The following is a 27,662-nucleotide window of genomic DNA, read 5'->3' as shown; positions in this document are numbered from 1 at the left end:
CACGTCGCAAGCTTCATTCCGCGCAGCGCGAGCATCTTCGATTTTGACGTAACTACTTTATGTTTTTGAAGATTTTGGGCCGAATCAACTAAATTCAAAGCTCATTTGAGCTTCGAAAATCACCATGATTCCTATATAAACCACTCTTGTAACCTAGAACCACACTTTTGCTTTTACTTTTAATTTCCTTATTGCTTTTAGGTTGTTTTTTAGGCTTTCTAAGAGAGAGAGCATTCTTCGTTGGACATCGTTTTACTTTTATTTTATTGTTACCTTAAATCTTGTTGAACATCGTTTAAAATTCAATATGAATTTCTTTTTGCTTTCTATGTTCATCTTGTTGCTTTTAATTATTTTGCTTTGCGTTGTGATTATCATGGGTTCCATTAGCGGCTAGATTCTTATGGGGTTACGATGTAGCTAGGGTTGACAATGGAAATATGGTTTTTGTTAGGTTAGATTATGCTTGTGTCCTCCATTTATTAAATTGCTTGTCATGAATCATGCTTAATTCTTTCTAGTGCTTGATCACCATTAGAACTATTATATGGGATTGTTTATTACTCGAGAGAGTATCGATAATCGTGCTTTTATTCATGGCTTCATAGTTGATCCTAGGTTAGAAAATCTAGGTAATTTATGTAATAATTGAACTCTTGTTTTATTGCGTATGATTGTTTTAATAGCATTAGAAGCCGAGAGGATATTAATCCGTCAATTGCATAGGTTTGCTAGATCACTAGAGAGAGGCTAGTGAATATTTTTGACAGAGTGAGATTAGCGTTTATAGGAGCTCCGGTGAAGTCGTGACCCCTACTTTCTTTTTCTTGCATAACTCGTATTTAATTCTCTGCTTTAATTCTGTTACTACTCTTGTTACAAACATCTTCTCAATTTTACTTGGATTTAATTGGCATCAAGTTTTAGGAAATCGATGTTTCTCTAGTGTCTGTGGGTACGATACTCGAATTTACATTCTATGTTACTTGAGCGACACACGTACGCTTGCGTGCGTGGATTATTTCACAATAAGTTTTTGGCGCCGTTGTCGGGGACTAGTCTACAATAGCGATTGAATTTACTTGCTCTTGCTATTTAATTCCTTAAATTTGTTTTCTAACTTTTTGTGTCACTTTCTTTCTTTTGAAGGTGTGTGCGAAAAGATGGGTCATCAACTCTCGTTCCAATCAACTCCGAGATAAATTTTTTTTGCAGAAAAAATCGAAAAGAATCAAAGGAATGAGCAATGGAAGGAAACATGAACAATGCCAAGGAGCCTAAGACCCTATTCCAATACGGGTCACCTCCGGCCTATGCCACGCAACCGGCCATCATTCTCCCGGTCCTTGCGGGTAATCAGAATTTCAAAATCAAGACCGGCGTGATCCATATGGTGCAACAATCCCAATTTTCGGGATCAAATACCGAAGACCCACAAGATAATTTCACCAACTTTTCGAGATCAGTAACACGTTTAAGCTCCACAACGTCTCTGACGAAGCAATCCGCCTCCGCCTCTTCTCGTTCTCTCTGCGGGATCGAGCCAAAACTTGGCTCAACTCGCTCCATCCTGGCTCCAATTCGAGAAGATGCATAAGCGGCAAAACGAAATCCATTCGTTCTCACAGTTCGATGGATAATCTTTATTTGAAGCTTGGGGACGCTTCAAGGAGCTGGGGCGAAAGTGTCCTAACCACGACATCCAAGGGTGGATGATGACGTAAATCTTCTACGGCGGCCTCTCTCCTTCGTCGTGCACCCTCATCACACCGCCGTGGTAGGATCCTTCTTCCAAAAGACCAAGGACGAAGCTCATGCCATCCTCGAGGAGCTCGCGTACAACAATGACCAATGCCCTTCTGAGCGAAGGATTCAGAAGCGCGAGCCAGTCACGCCCGAGATGGAGCTGATGAAAGCCCTCGCGGCACAGGTGGCCAACCTCACTAAAACACTCCACGAGCAGAAAGTTACAGTTCATGCTATCCAAGCCCATCCACCCGAGCCATGCTTCTAGTGTGCCGGCCTTCATTCTAGCGACGAGTACGCGCAAGAGGACAATGGCCAATTAGTAAATTACGTCAACAACAACAACCGTCCGACGTACCAAAACTACAACAACTACAACACGGGCGCGAGGAAAAACCACCCGAACCTTACATGGCGGCAACCTCCGAACAACAACACGCCGAAAATGATGACCCCATATTTATCAAGATGTGTCAACCAGACAAGCGTCGGTTGGACGTTGGTCGCGCAACCGGCGCCTCCTCCGGCTCAACCCCGCCCGCCTCTGTATCAACCTCCTCACAGAGCTCAAGAGCAAAAGTCCAATCTGGAGGACCTCATAGCATAAATGGCCATAACAAGCAATGCGTTCATGACAGAGACTCGGACCGTGCTACAGAGTCAATCGGCTCAAATTTGAAATCTCGAGACGCAAATGGGACAACTCTCCACCGCCTTGCAAACTCGGCCCCAAGGCACTCTCCCAAGCAACACCGACATTAGTCCGAGGTCACAAGTCAACGCCATCACCCTCCGAAGTGGAAACGTGATCGACAACATGGACAAGAAGAAATGGAAGGTGGACGAGGACAAGCCATCTACATCGATCGCACCACTTCCATGTCGGCCCCCGATCGTGGATCCGAAGCTGCTGTTTCCTCAACGACTCAAGGATGAGAAGCTCGATAGGCAGTTCGGAAAATTCCTCGATGTGTTCAAGCAACTCCGGATCAACATCCCGTTTGCCGACGCCCTTGAGTAAATGCCGGTTTATGCAAAATTTCTGAAGGACATCCTCTCCAACAAGCGAAAGATCGAGGATGGTAGCACAATCACCCTCACCAAAGAGTGTAGTGCCAGCATTCAACGGAAACTGCCGCAAAAGATGAAGGATACGGGGAGCTTCATTGTGCCGTGTGCGATTGTAGATACTTTCTTTGAGAGGGCATTGTGTGACTTGGGGGCAAGCATCAACTTGATGCCATACTCCATCTTCTGGAAACTCGGCATCAGAGATGTGAAGCCAATGAGGATCACGCTTCAAATGGTGGACCAATCCATCAAGTACCTACAAGGAGTGATAGAGGATCTTCTCGTCAAATTAAAAAAATTCATCTTTCCCGCCGACTTCGTGGTGCTTGATATGGAAGAGGACCGATACATTCCAATCATCCTCGGGAGGCCATTCCTTGCGACCGTATGAGCTCTCATAGATGTCCGAAAGGGAGAGCTAAAGCTAAGGGTACAAGATGAGGAGGTTATCTTCAATGTCTTCAACACCATGAAGTACCCAAGAACTAGCGATGACGTGTTCCGGATCGACATGTGCAACTACATCATCTCTGACTTCTCTATTCGATCCGAGAACCCACTCGAGGTATGTCTCTAGAACTCATTCAATTTTACTAATGAGTTTGTTGAAAGTGAAGCAATAGGTCACACAAAATACATGGATGCATCTGAGTCATTACGGAGAAAATCCTTCGAAAGTTTGGGAGACTCACACAAAATACATGGATGCATCTGAGTCATTCCGGAGAAAATCCTTCGAAAGTTTGGGAGAGAGTCAAGCTCGAATTCCACCATCCATCCAAAAACCACCCATTCTAGAACTCAAGGAGTTGCCGGCTCACCTCTGATACGCTTACCTTGGCGTCGAATTCACTCTCCCAGTGATCATCTCATATCATCTCAACAAGGCGGAGGATGAGAGCCTTCTAGCAGTACTACGCGAGCACAAGGCTGTTGGGAATTAAACCTTTATATATAATCATGCAGAAGAATTAATTAAGCTACTTAAGCTAATTAATATTGATTATATTTAAAACAAGATTACGAGTTTGTGCTATAAAGTTGGAGAAGCAATCAAGCAACTGATAAGAATAAAGGTTCGATGAGACTTACGGGTTGGGCTCAAGAACCGAATTTTTCAAGCCTTGTCAGTCCCGTCTTCGTTCTTGAGCGTTCTTCGATGAAGAGGACTTCCAGATCAGCTTCGATTCGTCGATAATGACAGCGCAGTCTTCCGAAACGTAATCTCCGAGAAAAATAGGACAACTGAGTGGGCAGCTTTCTGTATCTCACTTCGATCTCGAAACAATGGTGTTTCAGATCTCACCGTGTTTATGGGATTGGAATCACGGAATTCCGAGGAGAGGGAAAGAGAAAATATTTCGGCCACCACAAAGAGGAGGTGGATGAAATTTCTAGAGTGATTAGGTTGAATTTTCCCTTTCCTTGAACCCCTATTTATAGTAGTGGAGTGGAGAGGTTTTAGGAAACCCTAGTCGCCAATTAACGATCAACCGTTAAATCTTTATTTAAATTCTTACTTTCTCCCTCAACCCTTAGATCATAATCTAGGATATATTATTCCATAATATATTCCTTTAAATAAGGAATCTATTTAAAAAGGCAATATCTTATTCCCTTTTAAATAGTGAAATAATATCAAATCTAATATTATCTCCTAGATATTAAGAATTTAAATATAGAGAGAATAAAGGCAAATATTTTATTTCTTTTTAAATATTATTCTCTCTTTATTTAAATCATGAAAGAGAAAAATTGAGCGTTTTCCCAATATACCCACTATGGGTATTTCGAATTTCATGTGCTCATGAGCAAATGATTTCATTTTTGGACATTTTCCCAATATACCCACTGTGGTATGGACAAATTAATCGCTTCTCCATGGGCCAAAGAATTTTGAATTTTGCAATGCCCATAAGGCCCAATTCAAAATTCAATTAATTATTTACTTGATCCAACAACAAATAATTAATTCCACTATAAATAGTTAATTCGATAAATAAACAAATTTCCGAATGTATGTTGCTAATCATATTACAACATGTGAGATTATAATAAAAACATTATTATTAGAAAGTTCCTATTCGTCTTTATTGAAGCCGAATCGAGGACTATGGACCTAGTATTTCAAGCTTAACAAATCCGATAAAAAAGATGAAAAAAGTCATTTCTCTTTTTTCGATCGATTTGTCTAATCTTAGTCAATATTCCACTGTGTAAGCAAAGACTGAACTCTCATTTAATACTAGAATTATATTTATTCATCGTGACGAGTGTCCACTGATATAATCAGTACTGTTGTCAATGGTGTCCACAAGAAGAGTTGTAGTCTTTACTGTTGTACATTTTATATAATAAAGTCTAACGAAAACTCTTGCTTTAATTGCTTATTCATTAATAAAAATTTGAAACGTTCATTCATTATTCTTTGTGTGAAGCTTTATGATAAAACCTTAGTCTTTAGTCCATAAACAAACCAAACAACACATGAAGAGACAAATGTAGATTTGCATGAACAAACTCTTCATGGTTTTCTTAAAACGATATATTCGCAATCTAAGAGTCAAAGGACTATTGACCTCAGTACGATTGTTAGAAGAATCTATGATGTCTGGTTATGGGACATTGAGAGTTGGAGACTCTATAGTTCTTCTAGGTATCTTCCGAAGGTACTGAATTGACCAGTGCACTTCTAGAGACAAGATAAGAACAAACCATTTAACCTCGTATGTCTCGAAGTCACTAAGTATGAATTGCATCATGCTTACCTTAATCCTGTAATGAGACATGCCATTTCACAACTTACGTATTCTCATTTGAGAAAGTCAGAGTTCGGACTCACTATGTGATTCTAAACATGACCTATTGGTGAAGTACTAAGTTGTGAAGATGTCATGAGTAACTTTGTGAAGTTCTCATAGATATGGAATTCATGTACAAGATTGCTGAAACGCAATGTGTATCACCTCATGCCTTGTTCCTTGGAATGTGAATAAATGAACTGGACAGTGTCCAAATTGAGCCTTGACTCTTTTGGATGAAACAATGTGACTTGTTAGCTCCTCGTCAATACAATGTTTCTAACTTATTCACAAGCGACAAAGGAGTTGAGAAAATAACAGCTAGAAGGGTAAACTGGTAATTTTGTAAATCCCGACTAGCTGATGATATTCATGAAGGGTAAACATAGATAATATTCAGTGGATCCACTCATTAAAATTAGGTTGAATTTTTTAGTAGAAAATAAATTCATTTGAACCGAGAGATTTTCAGTGTTAACTATTTAGTGGAGTCAGTTAACATTAAGCTAAACTTGGAAAAAGTTTATGAATTTTTTAGTCCAAGTGTTTTAGCTCAAGCTTTGTTCATTTGGATCCATGAGGTCACTATCACAAATCATATCGAGTAGGAATAGTTAAACTAGAAGCTAAGTCAAAACAAGAACGAGACAAGTTTTACGAAAATAGTCAAAATGGTATTTTTTTTTTGTCTTTTTGGACATAAGATAAAATGAATGTCAATAAACTTTTTGACAATGTCATATGATGACATATTGATGCTCGGCCATGATAAGTTCATTGGGCCTTGTGGAATAATTTCATTTCATAGAATTTTACTTGAAAAATTCTTAATGGGCTTTTCTTATGTTGTCATGAACAAGTGAAGAAAATCTAGAAACACCTTCTAGAAGGCCTTCTTGGCCGCCCAACCCAAATGAGATAAAGGGAGATTATTTTGTGCATAAATGTATCAAGATACTTGCCAAAAGAAAAAGAGGAAACAAATTTCCTCTAAGAGGAAGGTGATGGAATCGGCCAAGACAAGTCAAGGGAGAAGAAAACATAAAAGGAAACAAATCCAAGGGCTTTCTAGAAGCTCCTTGGCCATGTGACTCTATGGGGTAAGTAGCAAATTTTGCTCATGAATATGTGATATTCTATAGAAGAGAAAACTACCTTGTTGAAGGTAATCACTCCCCTATAAATAGATGTCTTATTCTTCTCATTTCATTCATCCCAAGTTTTAGAGATTTGAGAGTTTCTCTCTCTAGCTTGGCCGCCCCTCCCTCATTCTCTCTCTAGTTTTCTTTCGTTTTTGTTTTGGCACCTAGGTCCATATTTGACCTAGTGTTTTAGCTCTTCGGCTCAAAGACTTGTTCTTGTGTCATCGTGTTTAAAAGTGCCCACACACTAATTCTTTTCTTTCTAGAGTGATTTAGTGATAGAAACTTTCGTGGTTGCTCGAGTTCCCGAGGAAAGAAGAGAGACGTGCTGCAAGGGGAGACGAACGTTTCAACCTTCCGAAGGTTTCTCAACGTTCAAGCTTCTAAAAAGTTAGTAAACATTTATGCTCATAATAGTTTTTAATTTATATGTACTTGCTCTTTGTCTAGGTTAGTAAAATCGTTTTACTTGTTTTAAAGAAATTTTTTAAATTCCGGCGCTTGCTCGAAGCGTTAATCTTTTTCTTAACCCTAGATCAATTCCAACAAGTACGTGATCAAGATCCTCCAGGTTCAACCCGTATCGAGAAAATGTCAATTATTTCGTTATACCTTTCTCATACATATAAGCCCTAAGCATTGTTGCTTCCTCCGCGAAAGATTTTCTCGAACGTTACTTACTTCGAGAGTGTCGGCAATCTATCGGTTCTGGAATCAACCCTTAGGTGAGAGAACATTTACCTTCTTTCAGGAATGCTGGATTCCGTATCTGTGAAACACTTCCCTTCTACGATCAAGTCCCGAGTTCCCAAAACATCTGTTTATGCAACCTCAATTACCCTTTAACCTGATGAATCAAAGAACTAAGTAGCAAGACCTAGAATTCCATGAACACTTCATAACTTAGATTAAGTCTCACTGTGACCATCATAGTGACCTCGGCTAGTGTGTCGTAACGGTGCTTAAACGTCACATCTCAGGCTAGGTCTGTCCAGGTCTTACATTTACCAAAAGTGTAGAATGCTCCCCCTAAGTGATCAGCCTTCACTTAGTGTTCCACATACATGATTTTAGATATAGCTTCCCAGGCGTGTATCAATCATCGACCATGTTTTAGCATACCGTCCGAACTTAGATGCCCATCATGTAATCCAGTTTAATACGGAGGCTAGGGGGATAGTTGTTATTGATTCTATATATTAATATCATAATTCAACCTACTAATCATGAATGCTACAATGTTCTTCTTATCGAATTCAATAATCATTTATCTTCAGTGAGCAATATTCTTAACAAAGGCGGCGATTGGGTGGACGTTCTCTGACATCAAGGGAATCAGCCCTTCCTTTTGCATTCAACGCATTATTTTTTAGGACGATCACCGTCTCTCGGTCGAGCATCAACGATGACTCAATCCGGCCATGAAAGAGGTGATGAGAAAGGAGATTCTCAAGTGGCTAGACGCCGGCGTGATTTATCCCATCTCTGATAGCAAGTGAGTGAGTCCGGTGCAATGTGTCCCAAAGAAGGGTGGAATGATGGTGGTCAAGAACGAAAACAATGAGCTTATCTCCACCCGCACGGTGACCGGGCTCCGAATTTGCATGGACTATAAGAAGCTCAACAACGTCACCCGAAAAGACCATTGTATGTCGGAAAGTGAAATTCTTGATTAAATATTTAAACTTTCCTCTGTTGTATAACAATAAGCGTCAGCATATTCACCTCGCAGGCTTTAAAACGTGTAACTTGTCTACTTTGTAGAAACCTGACTCGAATAAGATGGTTTAATTAAAGAGATTCTCTCGGTTGTCTTAGAAGTCTGCATTATTGTAAATGAATGCCTTTTGTTTTAGGCGATGAGACTTGTTATTCTCAAATAGTTCATGCACCAGAAAGATAGTGATTGGATTGCGTACAAAAGAAGAGAAGCGAATTAAAGAGTAGTGAATTGTGAATTTTTTTCAAAGTTAATTAGTATAATTTGATGAACGATTAACATTCGATCTATTTATTGGCCTCGTTAAACTTCTTTAGGGCAAACTCATTGGGAAAATCTCAAGAGAGAAAATAGTGCCACATTCATCTCATTAAAATATAGACTCTGCTTCGTCGATGGTCCGGATACACGTAGGAATGTCGGGCCACCATACTTTGTTCATACAAGAAAGAATACCAAATTTAGCAAGACTATGTGATGTGTCTTGCTTAAAATCGCGAGGACGAAACAAAATATCACCGCTGAAGTGTCGTATGAGATATGCCGCTGAAGTTTGTTGACTATGCCTTTGCAGTCTGATTCGAGAATGATATGAGAAAAGCCCAATTGGCGACATTGGCGAAGCACGAACAGGATAGCAAAAGCTTCCACTACCTCAGGGCCGTAGGAAGCTTCGATTGTTCAGCACGCCGAAGCAATATGAATCCCCGCTGGTTGGTATATATTAGCATCCACATTAGCAGAGAGTGTCACACCCCCAAAGAGCGTGGTAAATAGTTTCAACCGAGTTATGGTAAAGCTCGCAATTAGTGGATACGGGGACACCATGACTGGGAAGGTTTTCCATGGTAGGAATTCAACCATTAGAAGCTTGCCAAAGGAAGGACTTACACTTCGAGGTAATCTGATTGATATTGGTTTTGGGTACGGTTGGTTTATGTATCTCTATCGATTTCTTTTGAGTTTTCGAAACGAACGACCAATTGCTTTGTACCGTTGTACAGATTGCTACACATGTAAAATCGAGTAGCCCAATTTTTTTTTTTTTGGATTGAACCCACAACCACTTTAAAAGTGGTGTAGAATTACTAATTAACCTATGCTAGGAACTACAAGTCCAACTTATTTGATCATTTAATTTATTACGTTTTAACAGCTAGTGCATTATTTTATAATGGTAATTTTCTCATTATTATAATTTATAGGAGTTTTCTAATTGATTTATACTAATCGATCTAAAATTCAAAACTATGTAGCAAATAAATGGCATATACTAATTTTGTAAAATATGATAGTCTATGTTTTTATTTATTTAAGATTGATTTTTCACTTTATTTTATCCATGGTTTAAAACCAAGCTGCACTAGTAACAATTTGATCGATGTAACTTGTAACAAAATGAGATGATAGCGATGTTGGTCATAATCATACTTTTAGATATATGGAATTAGTGTAGAACATGAGGGGTATTTTTGTGAATTCAATAATTTTTATTAACCCAGCCCACTAATAATAAGGGGCGTAAAGCTCGCGGGGCCTAAAAGTCATTAACATTTGTTGTTTTTCAGGACTCTTTGGCATCAAGATTTGGTCATTAGGTTTTTGTTTTTCTTTTTGTTTGTGATCAACCCACAAGGTACTTGATCCCTCTCATGAAGTCTTAACTATTTTTTATTTCTTCACCTTCTTTCGATTTCGTTGACAATTTCTTTTTCTTCATATTGATTTTAATTTTACGTTTTGGGGTTTGTTTGTCATCATCAATCGAAGTTGGGCATAGCGAAGTGGATATCGTGTTAGATTCCGAATCTAAAGGTCGTGGGTTCAAATCCCACTGCGATCATCGTAATTTTGTGCACTCACTTTTGAATGTCAACCAATTTTTTTTCTTCTTCTTCTTCTTCTTCTATTTGTTCCCACTCTTTAACTAACTTTACACTTTAGTGTTTTATTTCCGCTTGATTAAAGGGAACTTAAAAAAAGGACTGGAGTATTCGTAGCTAGAATAGTGATTTATTTATTTCTTTGTTGTTGCTAAAGCGATTAACTTCATTCAAACGAAAATCTCAGTGCATATAGCGAGTTTCTGAATCATACCCCCTGTTAAAAAGAAAAGAAGAAAAAAAAGAGGAACACGCCCATTTATCCAAGAAATATGAAAACATGGATGCGAGTTCAAAATCTTCGATAACTTGATAGCCCCTATCAGATTAGATAGCATTCTAACTGGATTTTCTATCGGTTTTCGATAATTCTAAAGCTCTGATGATTGCAGCTTCAACTTCGGCGAGGATCGGAGCCCCTTGAAGCATCAAGAAGATATGATCATTTGATCATTGCACATCTTCTATAGCTTCATCCATGCAATACGCTGATGCGGTCCCAACTTAGACCCAACGAGCAATGCTCTCTCTCTCTCTCTCTCTCCATTATGCTGCAGCAAACCGAGTCGATGAAGATGTGTTGAATGAATTCATTCTGCAACACATTGACCTCTCAAACATTAGTTATCATTGCCAGCATTCCTTTTCTTCACCTCAGCACAACTCGGACCTTTGCCTTTGCCTTTGAAGCGAGACCTTTAACTGCTTGGGTAACTCGGCTCAGAGGAGAAAGACCCGCTATCCTCTCTGGTCCACACGATTTTTATGATCATTGGGGCTCAGGAAGAACACGGGCCTTAATAATTATCGCCAACAAAAGCCCCGATCTTCAGTCCCTCTCGTCTAACTTGCTGTTTTTGAAACCCCGAAAAAAAATAATTGCAAAGCGTATGGTCCCAAAATGGATTATGTATGGTTGTGGTGATCAGTCTAGAACTCGGTAACAGTGTGTTAAGAATACTGGAAAAAGGGCTTTGATTTTGTGTAGTTGGTGCTAGTTATAAAATTGTTTTAATGTGGCTTGATAAAATAACATTTTAGCTTGTAGCCTTCCAATGGTTTTTTTTTTTTTTTGAGGGAAAATGAGATTTCATTAAACCAAGTTCAGGGAATGAACATCCTGATTGATACAATTTTCAAGCCACGCAGGGCAGGTATCAGACCAAAATTCTAACTCTGAGGAGTTCAGGTGGGTATGAGCTACACAGTTAGCCACCCTATTATACACCCTTGGCACCCACCGGCAGGTTTCGGGATAGGCCATTCCTCTAGCCAGAGCTAAAATATCAGCAATGATCGGGCCTTGGAGGCCGCTGAGATGAGCCCCAGCATCAGTTGAGCGGCCCGGAGACAATCAGATTCGACCGGCGAGATACGCCAGCCCCGCTCCTGAACAAAGAGAAGCCCACACCGTATAGCTTTGCACTCAGCCGTTAGGGCAGAGTCCACACTTTCGAATGCCGAGGCCATGACGCTAACCACCTGTCCTAGGTGGTTTCTCACCACGCCCCCCACAGCCACACGACCCGTTCTCGCATCCCACGCAGCGTCGACATTAAGCTTGAATTCCCCCGGCTCAGGCCTAATCCATTGCGTTTGTTTCACACGGCTGGTGGCGCGTTGAACCTCCATGTTCCTGGTAGCAGCCTTAAAACTTTGGAGCCAACAAGCAACCTCGCTGACCCAAGCCTCTGGAGCCTTGGCGTAGTGTTCAAACAAGCGGAGATTTCTGTCCGACCACGCCGCCCAGATCAACCCGCAAAAGAGGGCGAGACTGTCCTCCGGGAGACTCTCCAGTGCGTGAAAACAAATCTCCGGGAAGGGGAGTGTTCCAGTCTTCTCCACCCATCGCTGCAAGGAGGAGTTTTCCCATATCGTCCGCGAAAAGGAGATGAGAAACCGACGGCGCCGCGGGTCTACAAGCGAACTCCCTTAGGAGACCTAACCGTTCTTGACCACGGATGAGAGCGGATAGGCCCTCCGCACATAAGAGGAAGAGATATGGGGAAAGAGGACAACCTTGGCGGAGGCCCCGTTTCGGAACAATCGGCCCTCCGATTTTCCCATTGATGACAACGGAGAAGGTCGGGGAAGAAATACAATCAGCGACGATGCCCACCACTCTCGGCTCGAACCCTACCCTCTTCATCATGGCAATGACAAAACCCCACTCCACCCGATCGTACGCCTTGCTCATGTCGAGTTTGAGTGTCAAAACCCTTTTTTTCCCTTTCGTTCGCATCTTAATCGAGTGAAGAAGCTCATATGCAATGGCTGCGTTGTCCGTAATAAGCCTCCCCGGTACAAAGGCGCTTTGGGACTCGGAGATGATAAGAGGGAGGACTCCTTTGATTCTATTGGCCACTACTTTTGTAACGATCTTGAGGAGGACGTTGCAGAGGCTAATGGGCCGGAAGTCCTTAACCTTAGTCGGGTTTTTAACCTTGGGGATGAGCACGATGTTTGTCGCGTTCCAATCTTTAGCACTCGCCCCCCGATTCAAAATCTCCAAGCATTCTCCTCGGACGCGTGGCCCCACGATGTTCCAAAATTTTTGGAAGAAAAGGGCATGAAAACCGTCGGGGCCCGGTGCCTTTCGGGGTCCCATAGAGAAGAGAGCTTTATCCACCTCCTCCTCCGAGAACTCTTCCTCCGTCATATCTCGCTGCGGTCCCGATAAGGAGACCACATCTTCACTTGTGATCGATCGAAATTCATCTTCGGTGGCGCCGTTCGACCCGAAGATATCGGCAAAGTAACGTTCAAAGACCCCCCGAACATTTATTTTGTTGTCACTGATTTACTACAAATTTAGGAGTTTTGCTTCCTTAAATACCTGTTCAATATATGCACTTCATATTCTTAAACCATTCAGAAAAAAAAAATAAAATAAAAATAAAATAAAAGAGTAAATAAAATTTGTTCTCTTAAAAAAAATATCCCCAATATCCATCTTACTAATTCGATATTTATTTATCCATTTCTTTCTCATGATTCTTCATATTGATTTGGTCGCACTCGATTATTATCATGACAGAATATTAGAGTAACTAGTTGGGTGACATGACGATGTGAATATAGAATTATGGATATGTTACGACATTTTATATATTTTTTATTTATAGAATTTTCCCTCAAGAATCAAGGTGAAGAAAGAAACTACATACAAGTTACAACCAACAAAGAATTAATTGTTTATTCTGCAAAATCATTACAGAATTATAATTTCTGATAGCTACTCGCATACGATTCCCAAAGAATACATACAAACACACAATCTAATTCTAAATTCTAAGCTCTCTCTCACACTCCCTCGCATATAAATATCAAGTGAGAACTCCTTTTTTTCATAAGAAACATATCAATAATAGACATTGAGAAGGGCACACAGTGAAATATCGAACACCCTAACGCACACATATATTCTCTCTACCTTTTTTTTTCCCTTTAAATTAATCTTCTAATACCTTTTGTTAAATCTATGTAGGTAAATAAATTCACATAAATAAAAATAATCTAAAGATGAAAACGAGAACCGTTGATGATGAAACAGGCGACCCGAAAACCCGAAAGAAGAGAGGAGAACCCTAAGAACAGAAACCCGACGAATCCGAGGGCTATCGCTATGTCGGCCTGGAGACAGAACCCGCTCGATGCGCGACACGTGTCCATATCCCGCCTCATCACCGCAGCCAGCGCCGTCCCCGCCGAGTCCGCACTCAGCAGCAGGTACGCGAACACCTACACGATCACCGCCCCTCTCAATCCCCTTTCTTCATATTTAATCTTAATAATAATAAATTAAAACATAAAATAGAAAAAGGAATGAGCGAACCTGGTCATGGCCGAAATCGAACCAGACTTGAAGAACTTCGGGGAAGAGAGTGACTCCTCTGGAGAACTCCCAAACCGAAGCCACCATTTCGAACAGAGAGTACAGTGACACTATCGTATTAGCAGCGAACACGAACCTGAGAGAATCGAGAGCTTAGAGGAGAAAAGAGAGAAACCGGTTTCTGTTTGGAGAGAGAGAGAGAGAGAGGAAAAGAAACCTGAAGGCGTCGAAGCGGTGCCATCGGAGGGAATCGCCGCGGGAGTTAGTGAGCATGAAGGCCGCGGAGGCGAAGGTGAAGCAGAAAGCGGCGAGACGGAAGGCGAGGATGAGGTAACCGAATCGCCGGAGCTTCTGCGCCGACAGCGTCGATCGGAAGGCTCTATTCTCCGGCGGCGTGTCTCCGTTACGCGCCGGCATCGTCGTCGGAGCTAGGGCGAGACCGGGACGACGATCATGAGAGGGCGAGGAGGTTTAAATCGGGGTGATGCAGATTGAGTGGGAGTCACGGGCGAGCTCTGATGCCGTGATTTCCATGAGAATCGCTACTTTAGTCGGATTCAAATTAATTATCTATACACTACATATATAGACTCTGTGTGTGTGTGTGTGTGTGTGTGTGTGTGTGTGTGTGTGTGTGTGTGTGTGTGTGTGAGATGAGAAAAGAGGGGAAATGTGTGGGCCCTTTCTTTTTAGAGTTGGCTCTCTAACTTCTGTCTTTCCAAATGTGAAATCCTTTTATTTATTTTTTTTTCTTTCTACTTTACAACAAGAATGAGATATCTAGAGCTAACCTTTCACGCGCTCTAAGAATACGTGCGTGCATATCCAACTTTAGTTTACATAGTCAAGGATTCAAATACCGTTACCCGAAAATAGTATGATTTTATTGAGATATTGACTATCCATAAAAACATCGACGAAAATTTTATAAATATTTCAAATATCACTACCGACATACCGATTAAAAATTTATGGAGATACCGACGGATATCTTATAAAATAGTAATGTATATATATATTTCAAAATAAAAAATATAATAATACTTATTCTATTTTGTTTTCAAATGATATTAATAGTGTTCATATTTGAGTTCCTAAATATTATATATATATTTTTTATGAAGATGAGACTTGATTTGAAAATATTAGCATAATGACATGTGCTTTATAAATGATTTCTGTTAACAATAATTCAAAAATTAAAAAGAGATATGTTTTGTCTATCTCTCTATTAGTAGACAGATTTCACATTAATTTAAAATTTTATTTAAAAAAAATAAGATTCATTTTGGACGATATTTTAACAATTCGACTCACTAATTTTATAAAAAGTGGACGATATTTTAAAACTAGAAGTTATATGATAAAGGAAAAATTGTACAAAATAGCTATTTGAAACTTATTCATTAGGAAAATAACCAAAGTTTCAACTTTTTCAGCAAAGTTGTTAAATTTACGTTTTCAAATTTTTTTTGACAGCCAAGATTAAATTTTTTGACGGTTATTATAAGCGATTTATCACTTTCAAAAAAATTAATCTTTGGGTCAAATTTTTTTTTTTTTTAAAAATAAAATTACTGCACATTTTGGTTATTTTACTAAATTAAGACAAACTTAGCCTATTTTGTAAATTCATAACTTGAAATATAAATATCATAACGAGACTTTTCAAAAATTTAGATATCGATTAAATATAGTTAGATATCGCATATATTTAAAACCCTTGTAGGGCAGCTAACCCAATTAATTATCACTTACCCACTCCTCTTGCTTCCACTAATTTGCTCTTCTTTATTTTATTTTAATTTAATTCCTGTTACTTTAAAAGAGCTTTATGTGTATAAGATTTTTGGGGCAGCATAGAGAGACATTAATTGGGGACGGCATTCAGTGATTAATTTACTTGTGGTGTCAGTTTTGAGCCACATTAGGTTGTTGCGTTTGTGGAGCAGTTTTAAATAATAATGAAAAGTGTTAGGGTTGTGACTTGTGATCGTAATAGTTTGTTTTAGAGTTTTGTAACTGATTAAGCCAATTCAAACTTAAGAATTTCATTCTGTCATACGTTTCAAATTTTTTTGATTTATAGCTATTTTGCTTATGTGTCATATTGTTTATACCATTTTTACCTTTATTAATTAGTTAATATAATTTATTTTCGAAATTAATAAAATTTAATTTATTATTCAAAATCCGTAATTATTAGGATCTCAGTTATCTCTCTATCTCTCTCTCTATTTTTCATGTTCACACTCTCTCTCGTCACATCTCTCTCTCTCTCTCTCTCTCTCTCTCTTCACATTTTTTTTAGTTATGAACAAATGTCAAAAACATAAAAACCGCAGTTAATAATCGTTAATAACTGTTAATAAGTTTCTGCTTTAACTAATAGTCGGTAATAACTGTTAATAAGTTTATGGTAGAAACCTATTAAGAGTTATTACCGACTATTAACTGCGAGATGCTTTTTTTTTAAACTATGTTATGAATAAAAATGTAACAAAGAGAGAGAGAGAGAGTATTTAGGTATAAATAAATTATTTTCATTTAATTTATTTTTGATAAATAATTAGGGGAAAAAATAAGGGTAATTATGTCTTATTGCATGAAAGATTGGCTAATTACCAAATATTATTAAAACGTTGGCTATTTCACAATTCTAAGTTTAAAAAAGGTTAATAAGTTAGAGCGCCCTTTGTTTTACAAGGACGTAAAAAAAAAAAAAAAAAAAAAAAAGCTTTTCAATTTTGCATCATTCTGTCTGTTTCTTTGATGGGAAAGGCCATTAGGGCCGTATAGTATATAGAGGAGCTTTATAACTGTTTCCTTTCTTTATCCGTGTTTATCTATTCAACAAGAACAACAGAACCCACTTTTTCCTTCTTCTTCCTTCTAATTTACTCTCAAAAAGATAAATTCTATTTTTGTTTTTCATCATAAATTCTATTTATTATAATTACTTGTTGTAATATTCCACTTTATCCTATTACTAAAAGAAGACGATTTTGAGCCCAAAAAAAAAGAAGACGACAAAAACATTTTTTACTTGCATGTGTGTGTGATTTACCAATTACCAGAGATTATACTTGGATAAGCATTTCATCAAGAGAAGACATTGCAAAAATTCACAGCCTTCATGTGCTGGATTTGAAATTAAAAAAACACTAACTAAATAGAAACGAAGAACGAATATGAACTGGTAATCTTTATGCTTGAATTTACTCTCGTTTTCTTAGCTAACTTTCTTGTTTTTATGACTATTTATCACTAACAATAGCACGATGAGTTGTGCTTGTACCTAAACGCACTTTTTATCGTTTGACTTGGGGCCGAGCCTTTCTAATCAATAGAAAGTTCATCTACTTTCACCTATAAAACTAACCACACCATGGAAATACAAACAACTATTTGAATAAAAGAAAAATTTAAACTCAAATATACATCAAATATATAAATAGACCTTATGTCTTCATAATATCAAATCTCATTTTTTTTTTTTTGGAAAAATAACATTATTAGCCTCCTATACCACAAATAATTTGACACAATGATATGATTACTTTGAGTTGCCAAATATCATTGCGAGTAAAGCCGCTGGTGATACGCTTAGCTCACCACTCATATAGTTTACTTCGTGTTTTACTGATAAAAATAAGGTTGACGGAACTTTCCGCAGTTTTGGCCCTGCGGTGGGGGTGGTCGTCAAGGACAGCAACGGGGACTTTGTGTGTAGCGCCGGCTCAAGTAATTTAGGGGCCTTGGCGATATTAAAAAATTTAGGCTTTTATATATTTGAATAGCCAGCCTTTTTTTTTGGAATGGTAGATTTGAATTAATTTGAAGCTACATATATAAATTAATATTATTTTAAATAATTATAAACTAATAGTAGATATATACATAGCATTTAAATTAGGGTCCATTAATAATATAGCCAATTTAAACGTTTGATATTGCTAAATAGGTAACGTTTTGTAATTTTAGGTAAATAATCACTGCGTTTTATTTACAAACGTAATTTAACAAGAATACTCATATATATCGTTCCTGCCCAAACCGATTTTGTTTTAATTTTAAATTAAAAAAATAAATAACCAAATCAATCGATAAAGATTACGCAAATCGATGACATTAATTGAACAGATCAATACCACACGCAAAACCTCTTTCGACTTCATTACATTTCAAAAAAAAAAAAAAAACAAGAAGGCGATTGGAGACAGAGTTTTTTTTTATGGCGAGCAGAGTTTCAAGAACGACAAACATCTTCAGTCGCCGAGAAGAACATCATAGGTAAGCAATAATCTAGGTTTCGGTATTTACTCTGTTTTCAAGGAAATTTTTTTCAAAAGATTTGAATATCGATAAACTAGGAATTAGGTTATTGGCATTTTTTTTTATTTCTTTTTGTTAATCAAACCTATATTTTTGTTAATCAATCCTTATCCTAGTTAAAAAGTAATGAAGATTTTTGTTTTATCTATTGTTCAAAGTACCGATTCAAATTTTTTACCCTAAAAACCGATATGATGACAAAAATAAAACTATAAAATTTGGGGATTTCTTGTAAATCTAGATTAGGAATAAATGGATAAGTGTTTATAACCGATTAAACTTGGAATTGATGTGTAAATAATTTTGAAACCTAATCTTTTATTTGAATGACAGTTTGCGTATGAAATTGTTTAGAACTAGTCAAAAAATTTGAATGCATGTTTATCTGATTACGTTAATATGTTATTGTTAATTTTGAAACCAAATTTTTTTATGTGAACGCATGTTTAATAATGTTTTTATGCTACTGAAAGGCAAATGTCAGAACCAGTACTTGGAGAATTTCACGAAGATGAAGTTTTAACTATAGCTGTGTTACACTCGAAATCAATGTTATTGTTATTGCATGGACTCTCAGATACAAAAACATTAAAAACCACCATAAAATTCAAGGAATCAACCGACGACCACATAACCAACCCATTCAGACTCAAATCCGTTCAAGCCGCTTGGCCCTATGCCTCGAGTCAGCATTCAGACATTGAGCCAATGCCTGGCACGATCAGGCACTCGTCCCCCCAAAATAAGCCACTGCTGAAAGATTCCGCGCAACTAATCACAAGCTTATTTTGACACATTATGCACACTTCATGACCTAGCTCATATCATTCTTGGGATTCAAGATGCAACTTGTTTCACTCGGAATAGTTAGATCTCTAGTAACATTGTTTTTTTTCTTCTTAATGCAGTGAGTTTCTTATTATAGTTTATGCATAAACAAATGTGCAACTATTAGAGCGACAATCCGTAGATTCAAGGACCACTCGGGCACTTCTACCGACCAAACCCCCAAAGTTGGAAAAAGGTTTGGCACTAGCGCGCACGAGTCCATCATCCAAATGGGGATAATAGTATAACACTGAGAGGAAGTGATTGATTTTTCAAATGGGAAGTCAAGACCTAGTTGTAAGAACCAAAGCGGATTCCTTAATCGCTACACCCTCCATGGGTTTCCAAGACATAGAACAAATGGAGGCACGTGAAGGAAAAATACGAGAATCAATATAATTGTGAAAAGAAAAAAAAATTATTGATAGGAATATCGCGCACATAAATTATTATCAACACATAAATTATTTTATGAGATTTTTATCGAATTGTAATTTTGACTATTGCTATGTCCAAGGTCAACCCAAACGCATTAGGGGTCTAGGCGAATTAATATTTTAGACCCCTTCGATAATAATAAAAATCCCGATCTTAGGTAAATAGCTACTGCCTTTTATTTACAGGCGCAAATTGATGAATATACTCAGGAAATCATTCCCACCCAAACTTTATCGAGGAATTAAAGAGGACTAAATCAATAACCACACGCAATTGCCTCACTCGACTTCATTTTCATTTAAAAAAAAAAGAAGAAAAAGAAGAAGAGAGAAAGTAGAAGACGAAGAAGAACTCGTCGACGACTAGAAAATAGGAGAAATCGACGTTTGAATTTTTCAGTCGCCGAGAAAATTCAACACAAGTAATCATTTTTTTTTCTCTTTTTCGCAACGATTTTTTTTTAAACTTAGTAGTTTTGTATATCGGTAAAATATGATCTAGGGTTATTGGTATTTTTTATTGTGGAATTGTTAATCGCTTTCATTTTTGTTAATCGCTGGAGAAAATATTATTGTTTTATCCATATTTTCATTAAATCTATTATTATTTATTTCAAATGTTTAGAACAATTTGAAAATTTGGGGTTTTTGTGTAAATCTGATTTAAGAGTTCATGGTGAGGGTTTATGACCACTTAAATTTGGAATTTGTGTTAATATTGTTGTGTAGAACAGTTGGAATCTGAAAAAAATGTTTAGAACTAGAGAAATTTGAATCTGGTAAAATCAGTTTTTGTGATTGTGGTATTTGTTGCGATATTTTTATGACTAGCACGCAAGTGGACGTATCGAACAAGTAATAGTGTTACGTAAGTAACGGATATCGATCCCACAGAGACTAGTTACTATAGCGACGTTAAACAACCTAAAGCAAATTGATTTCACAAATTTGTTGATGGATGTGATTATGAAAATAGCAAATGAATTAACGTAAAAAATAAACGAGAAACAAACACGAGATAACAAGCAAAGAAAATTACGGGGTCACGATTTCACCAGGTAACACAGCATCGGGGTTTCGGGAACGAACAATCACAACTATTCCTATGTAAGCTAATCTCATTCTCTCAATAATATTCCCTAGCCTCTCTCGAGTGAACTAGCGAACCTACGCAATTGTCGGATTATTTATCATCTCGGCCTCTAATCCTATTAAAACAACCACATGCAATAAACGCGAGAATTCTAACGATTACACAATCGTCTAAGCCGTCAAGCAACCTAAAACAATGTGATGAGTGAAAAAGGGCACGAATTTTTACTCTCTCTCGAGCAGCTAAAAACTCTAATTAAACAATTCTAAAGGTGATCAAGCTAAAGAATGCATTAAGAATACTTCCACACAAGCAAACATATTCATGAAACAGTTAATAACTAATCAAACCCTAACGAAACCCCTAAGCTATATCTAACCCCGACTACATCGTAACCCCGCTAAAGACTTAGCCTCTAACGGTGTTCATGACCATGATCAACACAAGGAGAGTGATTAAAAGCAATAAAACTAGCATAGAATGACGACGAGAGCTCATGATTATAACGAGAAAGTAAATCAAGAACACAATAGTAAATTAGAGCAGAAAATAAATAGAAGGAAGAAGAAAAACTATTAATGGAGTTCCGGATGATCGGATTTTGTCAATTCCGTTGATAAGCTTTCTCTCCGTTGCAAAAGCTCTCCAAAACAATAATAAAATAAAGCGTAACCTAAAAATAGAGGCTGAGTTATGTTTTATAGTGGTTTAGGTCGAAGTACAATTTTGGACTGATCTGGGCCTTAAAAAACGATCCAACGGCTGAGATTAAGTCAAAATTCGACTTTGTTTTCGTCAGGATTCGTCGTCTCGCGGCGCGATGCTTCCTTCTTCGTATCGTCGCGGCGCGCAATCACCGCGAGGCGCACCGCGAGAAGCTCCTGGAACTTTTTGTGTTCGTGAAAATGCAGGGGTCGCGGCGCGAGGTCTTCTGGTCGCGGCGCGAGAATTCTTGATCGCTGAGGTCGCGCCGCGAGGTCTTGCGCACCAGACTCCAAATCTTCATTTTCTTCATTTTGACTCCAAATTCATCGCTTTTACTTCCATTCCATCGATATGTGACCCGACAGTTACTTTTCATCCATGTTGACCTGAAATTCACTATAACCACACTAAAACCATCAAAAACACTTGAGAACGCGCTAAATCCAAGTCAAATGAGAGCGGATTCGTACGTAAAATACGCACTCAACAGTATTTGAGTTTCGTGGATATTTGTTGTCGTTTGTTTTCATTTCCGGACGCTAATTTGAGGTATTTTTAACATTTAAAAAAAATGTACGGTAAATTGAATCGGTATTTACTAGTATTTACATATTGAGCAAATTTTGTGTGTGTGTGTGTGTGTTTTTTTTTTTTTTTTTTTTTTGTAAATCTGATTTGAGAGGTAATAGGTAAGTGCTTATAGCTGACTGCCTTTAGTTTTTTTATTATTTTGTGTAAAAATTGGTGTGTAATACAGTTTGAATATGAAAAATTTTAGGACTAGTAAATTTTTTTTCAATGAATGTGAAATAAGTTTGTGTAAATGTGAGAACATGTGTAAATCAGTTTTATAATTTTTTAAAAAGAAAGATTGAATGAGCTTCGTGAATATTTGTTACTTTGTTGTTTTCATTTCTGTCCCTATATGCATGTACATTTTCAACCAAAGTATTGTGAATTGAATTGGTATTTACATGTACAAATCGTACTAATGTTTGTTTGGGATGAATAGGTTTCAATACGATGATCAAAACCAAGACTGCAGTGGTATAAAATAAATCACTATAAAAAAACCACAACTGAAGAGAAAAATGTAGTATACTTGGTATGTTAGTTCAAAACATTTTTCGAGTTGGTTGTGAAATATTTACTTAAAATGTTAGAATCTAAAACTAATATTTACAATTATTGACATGATTTAACTATGAATATAATTACACGGGACACCACTGTCGTGACACGAAAACATGTAAGATCGCAAAAGGAAAAAGGATCAAGTTCTGGAAATACACCAAGAATTTAAAAGGTAATTTTTTATATATATATAAAAAAAAAGCGATTTGGAATGTGATATCTAGATATTTAACTTTTATTTACAGTTATTTACTACTGATACGTTGTCAATGTAGTTTGGTGAGCTAATTATACCAAAGAGTCTGTGGGATAATGCACAAAGAATCATTGTGCATTAACAGTTTGATATAATGTATTTGTTAAAAAAAGGCGCTTGCAACGGATGCTCAAAATGAATTGTTCAACAAGGGACCATTGCAAAGTTTCAACACTTACAAGCCTCGACGTATCCAAAATTCGAACTTATTGTGAAGTGCAATCATACTCATAGCAGAAACAAGAACATCCTTCCGTATAAATACATTGTTGACATTAACATCAAAATTCATTAGAAAATTCTTCAAATCTAGGTCATCAATATTAACACCTTATAAATCGAATTGATTACAGTCGGTTACATCTTATGACGATGAACAATGGTTTTCTAGCCATTGACGTTCAAATAGCTTAGCTGCAACATACCAAAATAAAAAAGACGACGGTAGATATATGTAAATACCATAATCATACTTAAACGAATAAAACAAAGGTAAAACGAAGAACACACCCGATTCCATTGGAGAAAACCCAGCCATTATGGACCTGCATCAAAGAAATATTAAAGCTATACTAAAAGAAATTCAAATTAAAAAATGGTGAAAAAAAACTATAACGTACCTAAAAAAACAGCGTTTGAAATTTGAAAAAGATACAAAAATAAACCGATACAAATAGGAATTTTGTTGGGCGTGAGATATTTTGTTATTAATGAATCACGTAATCCCCTATTTTGTTGCAATAAAATAAGGATTTTATTTGAAAATTTAAAAACAGAATCAACGTTGAAATTTTGAAATAGAGCGACATTAAAATTTGAAATTTAAATGAAAATTCCGAAAATAAAAAGAGGGACAAACCATAAATGCGTAAAATATCTTGATTAGTCAACATCATCTAGTTGGCTATTTACCTAAAATTTACTAAACATTGGTTATTTATCTATGATTGACTAAATGTTAACTATTTAGCAATATCAAACGTTAAAGTGAGTTATTTTTCTAATTTTCTGTTAAATATAATATTGTTTCCCATTATCAATTTTTTTTTAATTTAAGAGTTCAATTCCAACAGATTGCATAATGAATTTGGGGGTGTTCATCAAAACTGCCAAACCGAACAACCCGATCATCCAAACCAAACCGCACTTTTTTTTAAACCGTCCCATTAAAACCTGATGAAGTTTGGGTTGTAACCAACCCAAACCGCAATTGTTTCGGGTTGGTTTGGTTTTTTATAGTCGTGAAATTGGGTTGAACCAAACCAATCCGATAGTGTTAATTCTTTAATTTTTGTAAGATTGCAAATATTTTATATGTACTATTGTTAAAAAAAATATTATTTTTTTAATATTATTATAATTAAATATAAAATAATCAGTATTATACTTTATTATTTACGACTACATGAAAACTTGGTAATTAAAAATAGGGTGATGTAGTTAAATAGCCACTTTAAAGTTATGAATTTGTAAAATAGCCAAGGTTTGTCTTAATTTAGTGAAATGGCCAAAATGTGCAGCAATCTAGTTTCAAAAAAAAATTTGACCCCAAGATTAATTTTTTTTAAAGTGATAAATTGCTTATAATAATCGTCAAAAATTTTAATCCTGATTGTCAAAAAAATTTGGAAATGTAAATTTGGCTAATTTGCTGAAAAGTTGAAACTTTGACTATTTTGCTAATCAATAAGTTTCAAATGTATATTTTGTATAATTTTTCCTTAAAAATATGAGTAATTTTTATTTTAATACGTAATTTTTTTTAAGATAAGTAAAATTTTAATTTTATTTGACAAAACGTTCTAGATATAATATAAGTATATGATTTTCATTCGAGTTACAAAGTCATTTGTCGAGAATTATAATCTGAAAAAACCAACCCGATTATTTTCGGGTTGGTTTGGTTTGATTTACCTTTCAATCGGGTTGGTTTGGTTTAATTTGTCTTTCAATCGGGTTGGTTTGAATTTTAAAATTAAAAAATTAATTGTAACGGTTCGGGTCCGTAACCGACTAACCCAACCCACCCGATTACACTAATGATGATAATGAAAAGGGAAATGCGCTCAGTACGAAAAAGCCAATACTCTCATTTTTCTCAGCGAACCGAACCAAACGAATAAAATCTGGGGAGCTTTAAATTTCTCCTATCGTTTCCTATTATTTCGCTTGGCTTCAACTTTTGATCTCCAATGGCGGCGAGTCAAGCAAGTCTTCTCCTCCAGAAGCAGCTTAGAGGTTCTCGATCTATGTATTTTCTTGCTCCCGCTTGATCTTTTGCCAATTTAATTTTTTGTACTTTTTTTGTAGATCTCTGCAAAAACCCTGTCGATGGTTTCTCTGCTGGTTTGGTAGACGAAACCAATATCTTTGAGTGGAGTGTCACCATTATCGGACCTCCTGATACTCTTTAGTACGATTTTCTTACATCATCTGATCTCTTTAGTTTTTGCTTCATACCATGTTTCTGTAACAGAAGTTTTAATCTTCTCTATCACCTCTATCTGCCTAGTTTCGTAGTCCGTTATACTCTGAACAGAGTTTTTAGTTCAGCTGGGTATCAGAACTCTTTACTGTTGGCTATTGAGTTTTGTGATTGAGATGATTAGCGTGAATGGCTTAATTTATGCCCAATGTTTTGATGCAGTGAGGGTGGTTACTTCAACGCTATCATGTCTTTCCCCAACAATTACCCAAACAGCCCTCCAACTGTGAGGTTCACTTCAGATATTTGGCATCCTAATGGTAATTCGTTCACATCAATCCATTTTCTGAAATTATAAAAATCAAATCAACTTGCTTATTCAGTCTTGATCATATCTTGACTATGCAAACTTTTTCGGATTGATTGTGTGTGATTCTCAGTGTACTCGGACGGGAAGGTCTGCATCTCGATTCTTCATCCTCCCGGTGATGATCCGAATGGTTACGAGCTTGCCAGTGAGCGTTGGACTCCAGTCCACACGGTATGCATATATTTGATGTCCATTTATGGGGAGAAAAAATGTGTACTGTCTTATGTTTGTTATCGTGGTTTGGCTGCTCTTGTTTGTTATGTGAGATTTTTAATGTTGTCGAAGTTGGTCTATTTTTTTGTGGGAAATTCCTTCGGTGATACATTAGGTTCGGAGGTCGGTCGAGTAGTAGTTTGGATAGTGATTAGTCGGCTTGAGCTGCAAAGGGCAAGTAGTTTATGGAGTGTGACAGAGCGGTTCCTAATTGAGTGACTGTGTGTTTATTTTTTTTAATGTTTATGGCCATTATACGTAACCTCTGATTCGCAGTTCAAAATCTTGATGAAGGTTGAGATTTGTTGCGAAGAGTGAGTTGATCAATCTTGTTGAAGGTTAATCTAAGTCTTGATTAAGGTGGTCGATAGATTGCTTTAAGATGAGTTGAATAGGGATTTGATTGTTTTCGAGTGGAGCTCATAAAATGACTAGCTATCTAATTCATTGTATCCGAAGCTGAGACAAGAGTAGTCTTTTGACACTGTATGCTTCCGTAGGCTTATACTATCGTTGAGTGTGTGTTATCAAAATATTGAAACCGCCCAATAGGAGCTGAGATGAGATGTGTTCCATGTCCCAATCTTTGAGAAGAGATAATACCAAGTATCAGCACACCAACTCTCTCGTCTATCTCTCTCTCTCTCTCGCGTTATTATTATATATTTATTGGGTGTTGCTCGTACAGTTTAATGACACTGACTCATGGCTCGATTTGTAGGTCGAGAGTATATTGTTGAGCATTATATCGATGCTTTCAAGCCCCAACGACGAGTCTCCCGCGAACGTTGAAGCAGCGGTACGTTTGTCAACATTCTTCTCATTCTATCACCTACATATTACAATATAACTGTTAGATATAACTTTGAATCTCTCTAATAACACGTTGCAGAAAGAATGGAGAGAGAGACGAGGCGAATTCAGGAAGAAAGTCAGTCGTTGCATCAGAAAATCACAAGAAATGCTATAATAAGCAAATTGTACTATACTCCAAGATATAAATTTCTCCCCTAAAATATATTGCCTTTTGATTACTATTTTCATTTTGGGTATGGTTCACATTTGCCAAGAATATTGATCTATAACTTTTTTTTTAGTAAAACTTAAGTGGGATTTCTATCCTTATTTTCAAAAATTAAAGCAGTCAACTTTTTGGTTTTTGCTTTAGCAAAACACCATCGCTTTGTGTTTTTTCAAATCCAATTTAATCCCTAATAATAATAATAACAATTAAAAAGGTTACCTACCATGAACTCGGTAATACGATGATGAGCGTATTTCAGATTTTACTTGAGATATAAGCGATAATGATCATTACCATGCCTGAACATCAGAGTATAAGGCACACACTTGGTATACTCAGCACACTTGCTGAAAAAAAAAAAAGATGGAAATGTAATAAACCTTGTTGTTTTGCATTGGTTAGGAGGGAGTTGAGGGGATGGGAAGACCGTTCTTACCCCAAAAGAATCAAACCATTTGCCTTCTTCTTTCTCCTTTGTTGATTAAATAGATGAGCATTTATATTTCAATCTAGATGCATGCACTGAATCAACCACCTTGAGAAGATTCACCAACCAGTATTTCGATATTCAAACTCTTCCTAAGTACTCCCCTCACAGAGCCTTAATCTTCACATATTAACCATGACTCATTCGTTGAAATTTG

General features: G+C 37.0%; 3 protein-coding genes and 1 non-coding gene across 4 annotated transcripts; 3 read left to right on the top strand and 1 right to left on the bottom strand.

The window, feature by feature from the left end:
* The first annotated feature begins 2,767 nt into the window (after nt 1-2,767).
* LOC149379229 (uncharacterized) lies at nt 2,768-3,208 on the top strand. Its single transcript, XM_089603974.1, has one exon. It carries the CDS (start codon nt 2,768-2,770, stop codon nt 3,206-3,208), a length of 441 nt encoding a protein of 146 aa, XP_089460100.1.
* Nucleotides 3,209-10,248: 7,040 nt separating this feature from the next.
* Nucleotides 10,249-10,323, top strand: TRNAR-CCG (transfer RNA arginine (anticodon CCG)). Its single transcript has one exon. It is a non-coding gene; the product is annotated as a tRNA-Arg (tRNA).
* A 3,181-nt stretch (nt 10,324-13,504) lies between these two features.
* On the bottom strand, nt 13,505-14,811 carry LOC149379227 (CASP-like protein 4C2). The gene is made up of 3 exons (XM_089602427.1): nt 14,416-14,811; nt 14,199-14,334; nt 13,505-14,104 (listed from the first exon to the last, which is right to left on the bottom strand). Exons 1-3 carry the CDS (start codon nt 14,613-14,615, stop codon nt 13,880-13,882), a joined length of 561 nt encoding a protein of 186 aa, XP_089458553.1. The 5' UTR covers nt 14,616-14,811; the 3' UTR covers nt 13,505-13,879.
* Nucleotides 14,812-25,049: 10,238 nt separating this feature from the next.
* On the top strand, nt 25,050-27,040 carry LOC149379226 (ubiquitin-conjugating enzyme E2 7-like). Its single transcript, XM_089604227.1, has 6 exons — nt 25,050-25,224; nt 25,297-25,399; nt 25,634-25,731; nt 25,852-25,952; nt 26,716-26,793; nt 26,887-27,040. The coding sequence occupies exons 1-6, from the start codon at nt 25,179-25,181 to the stop codon at nt 26,962-26,964; spliced, it is 504 nt and encodes a 167-aa protein (XP_089460353.1). The 5' UTR covers nt 25,050-25,178; the 3' UTR covers nt 26,965-27,040.
* Nucleotides 27,041-27,662: the final 622 nt, after the last annotated feature.

Source organism: Urtica dioica, chromosome 12, assembly GCF_054948205.1.
Source record: "Urtica dioica subsp. dioica isolate 48M chromosome 12, U.dioica_male_clone48M_v1_H2, whole genome shotgun sequence".
Classification (NCBI taxonomy): Eukaryota; Viridiplantae; Streptophyta; class Magnoliopsida; order Rosales; family Urticaceae; genus Urtica; species Urtica dioica.
The sequence above is the reverse complement of the archived record's forward strand: the minus strand, read 5'-3'. Positions and strand labels throughout refer to the sequence as shown.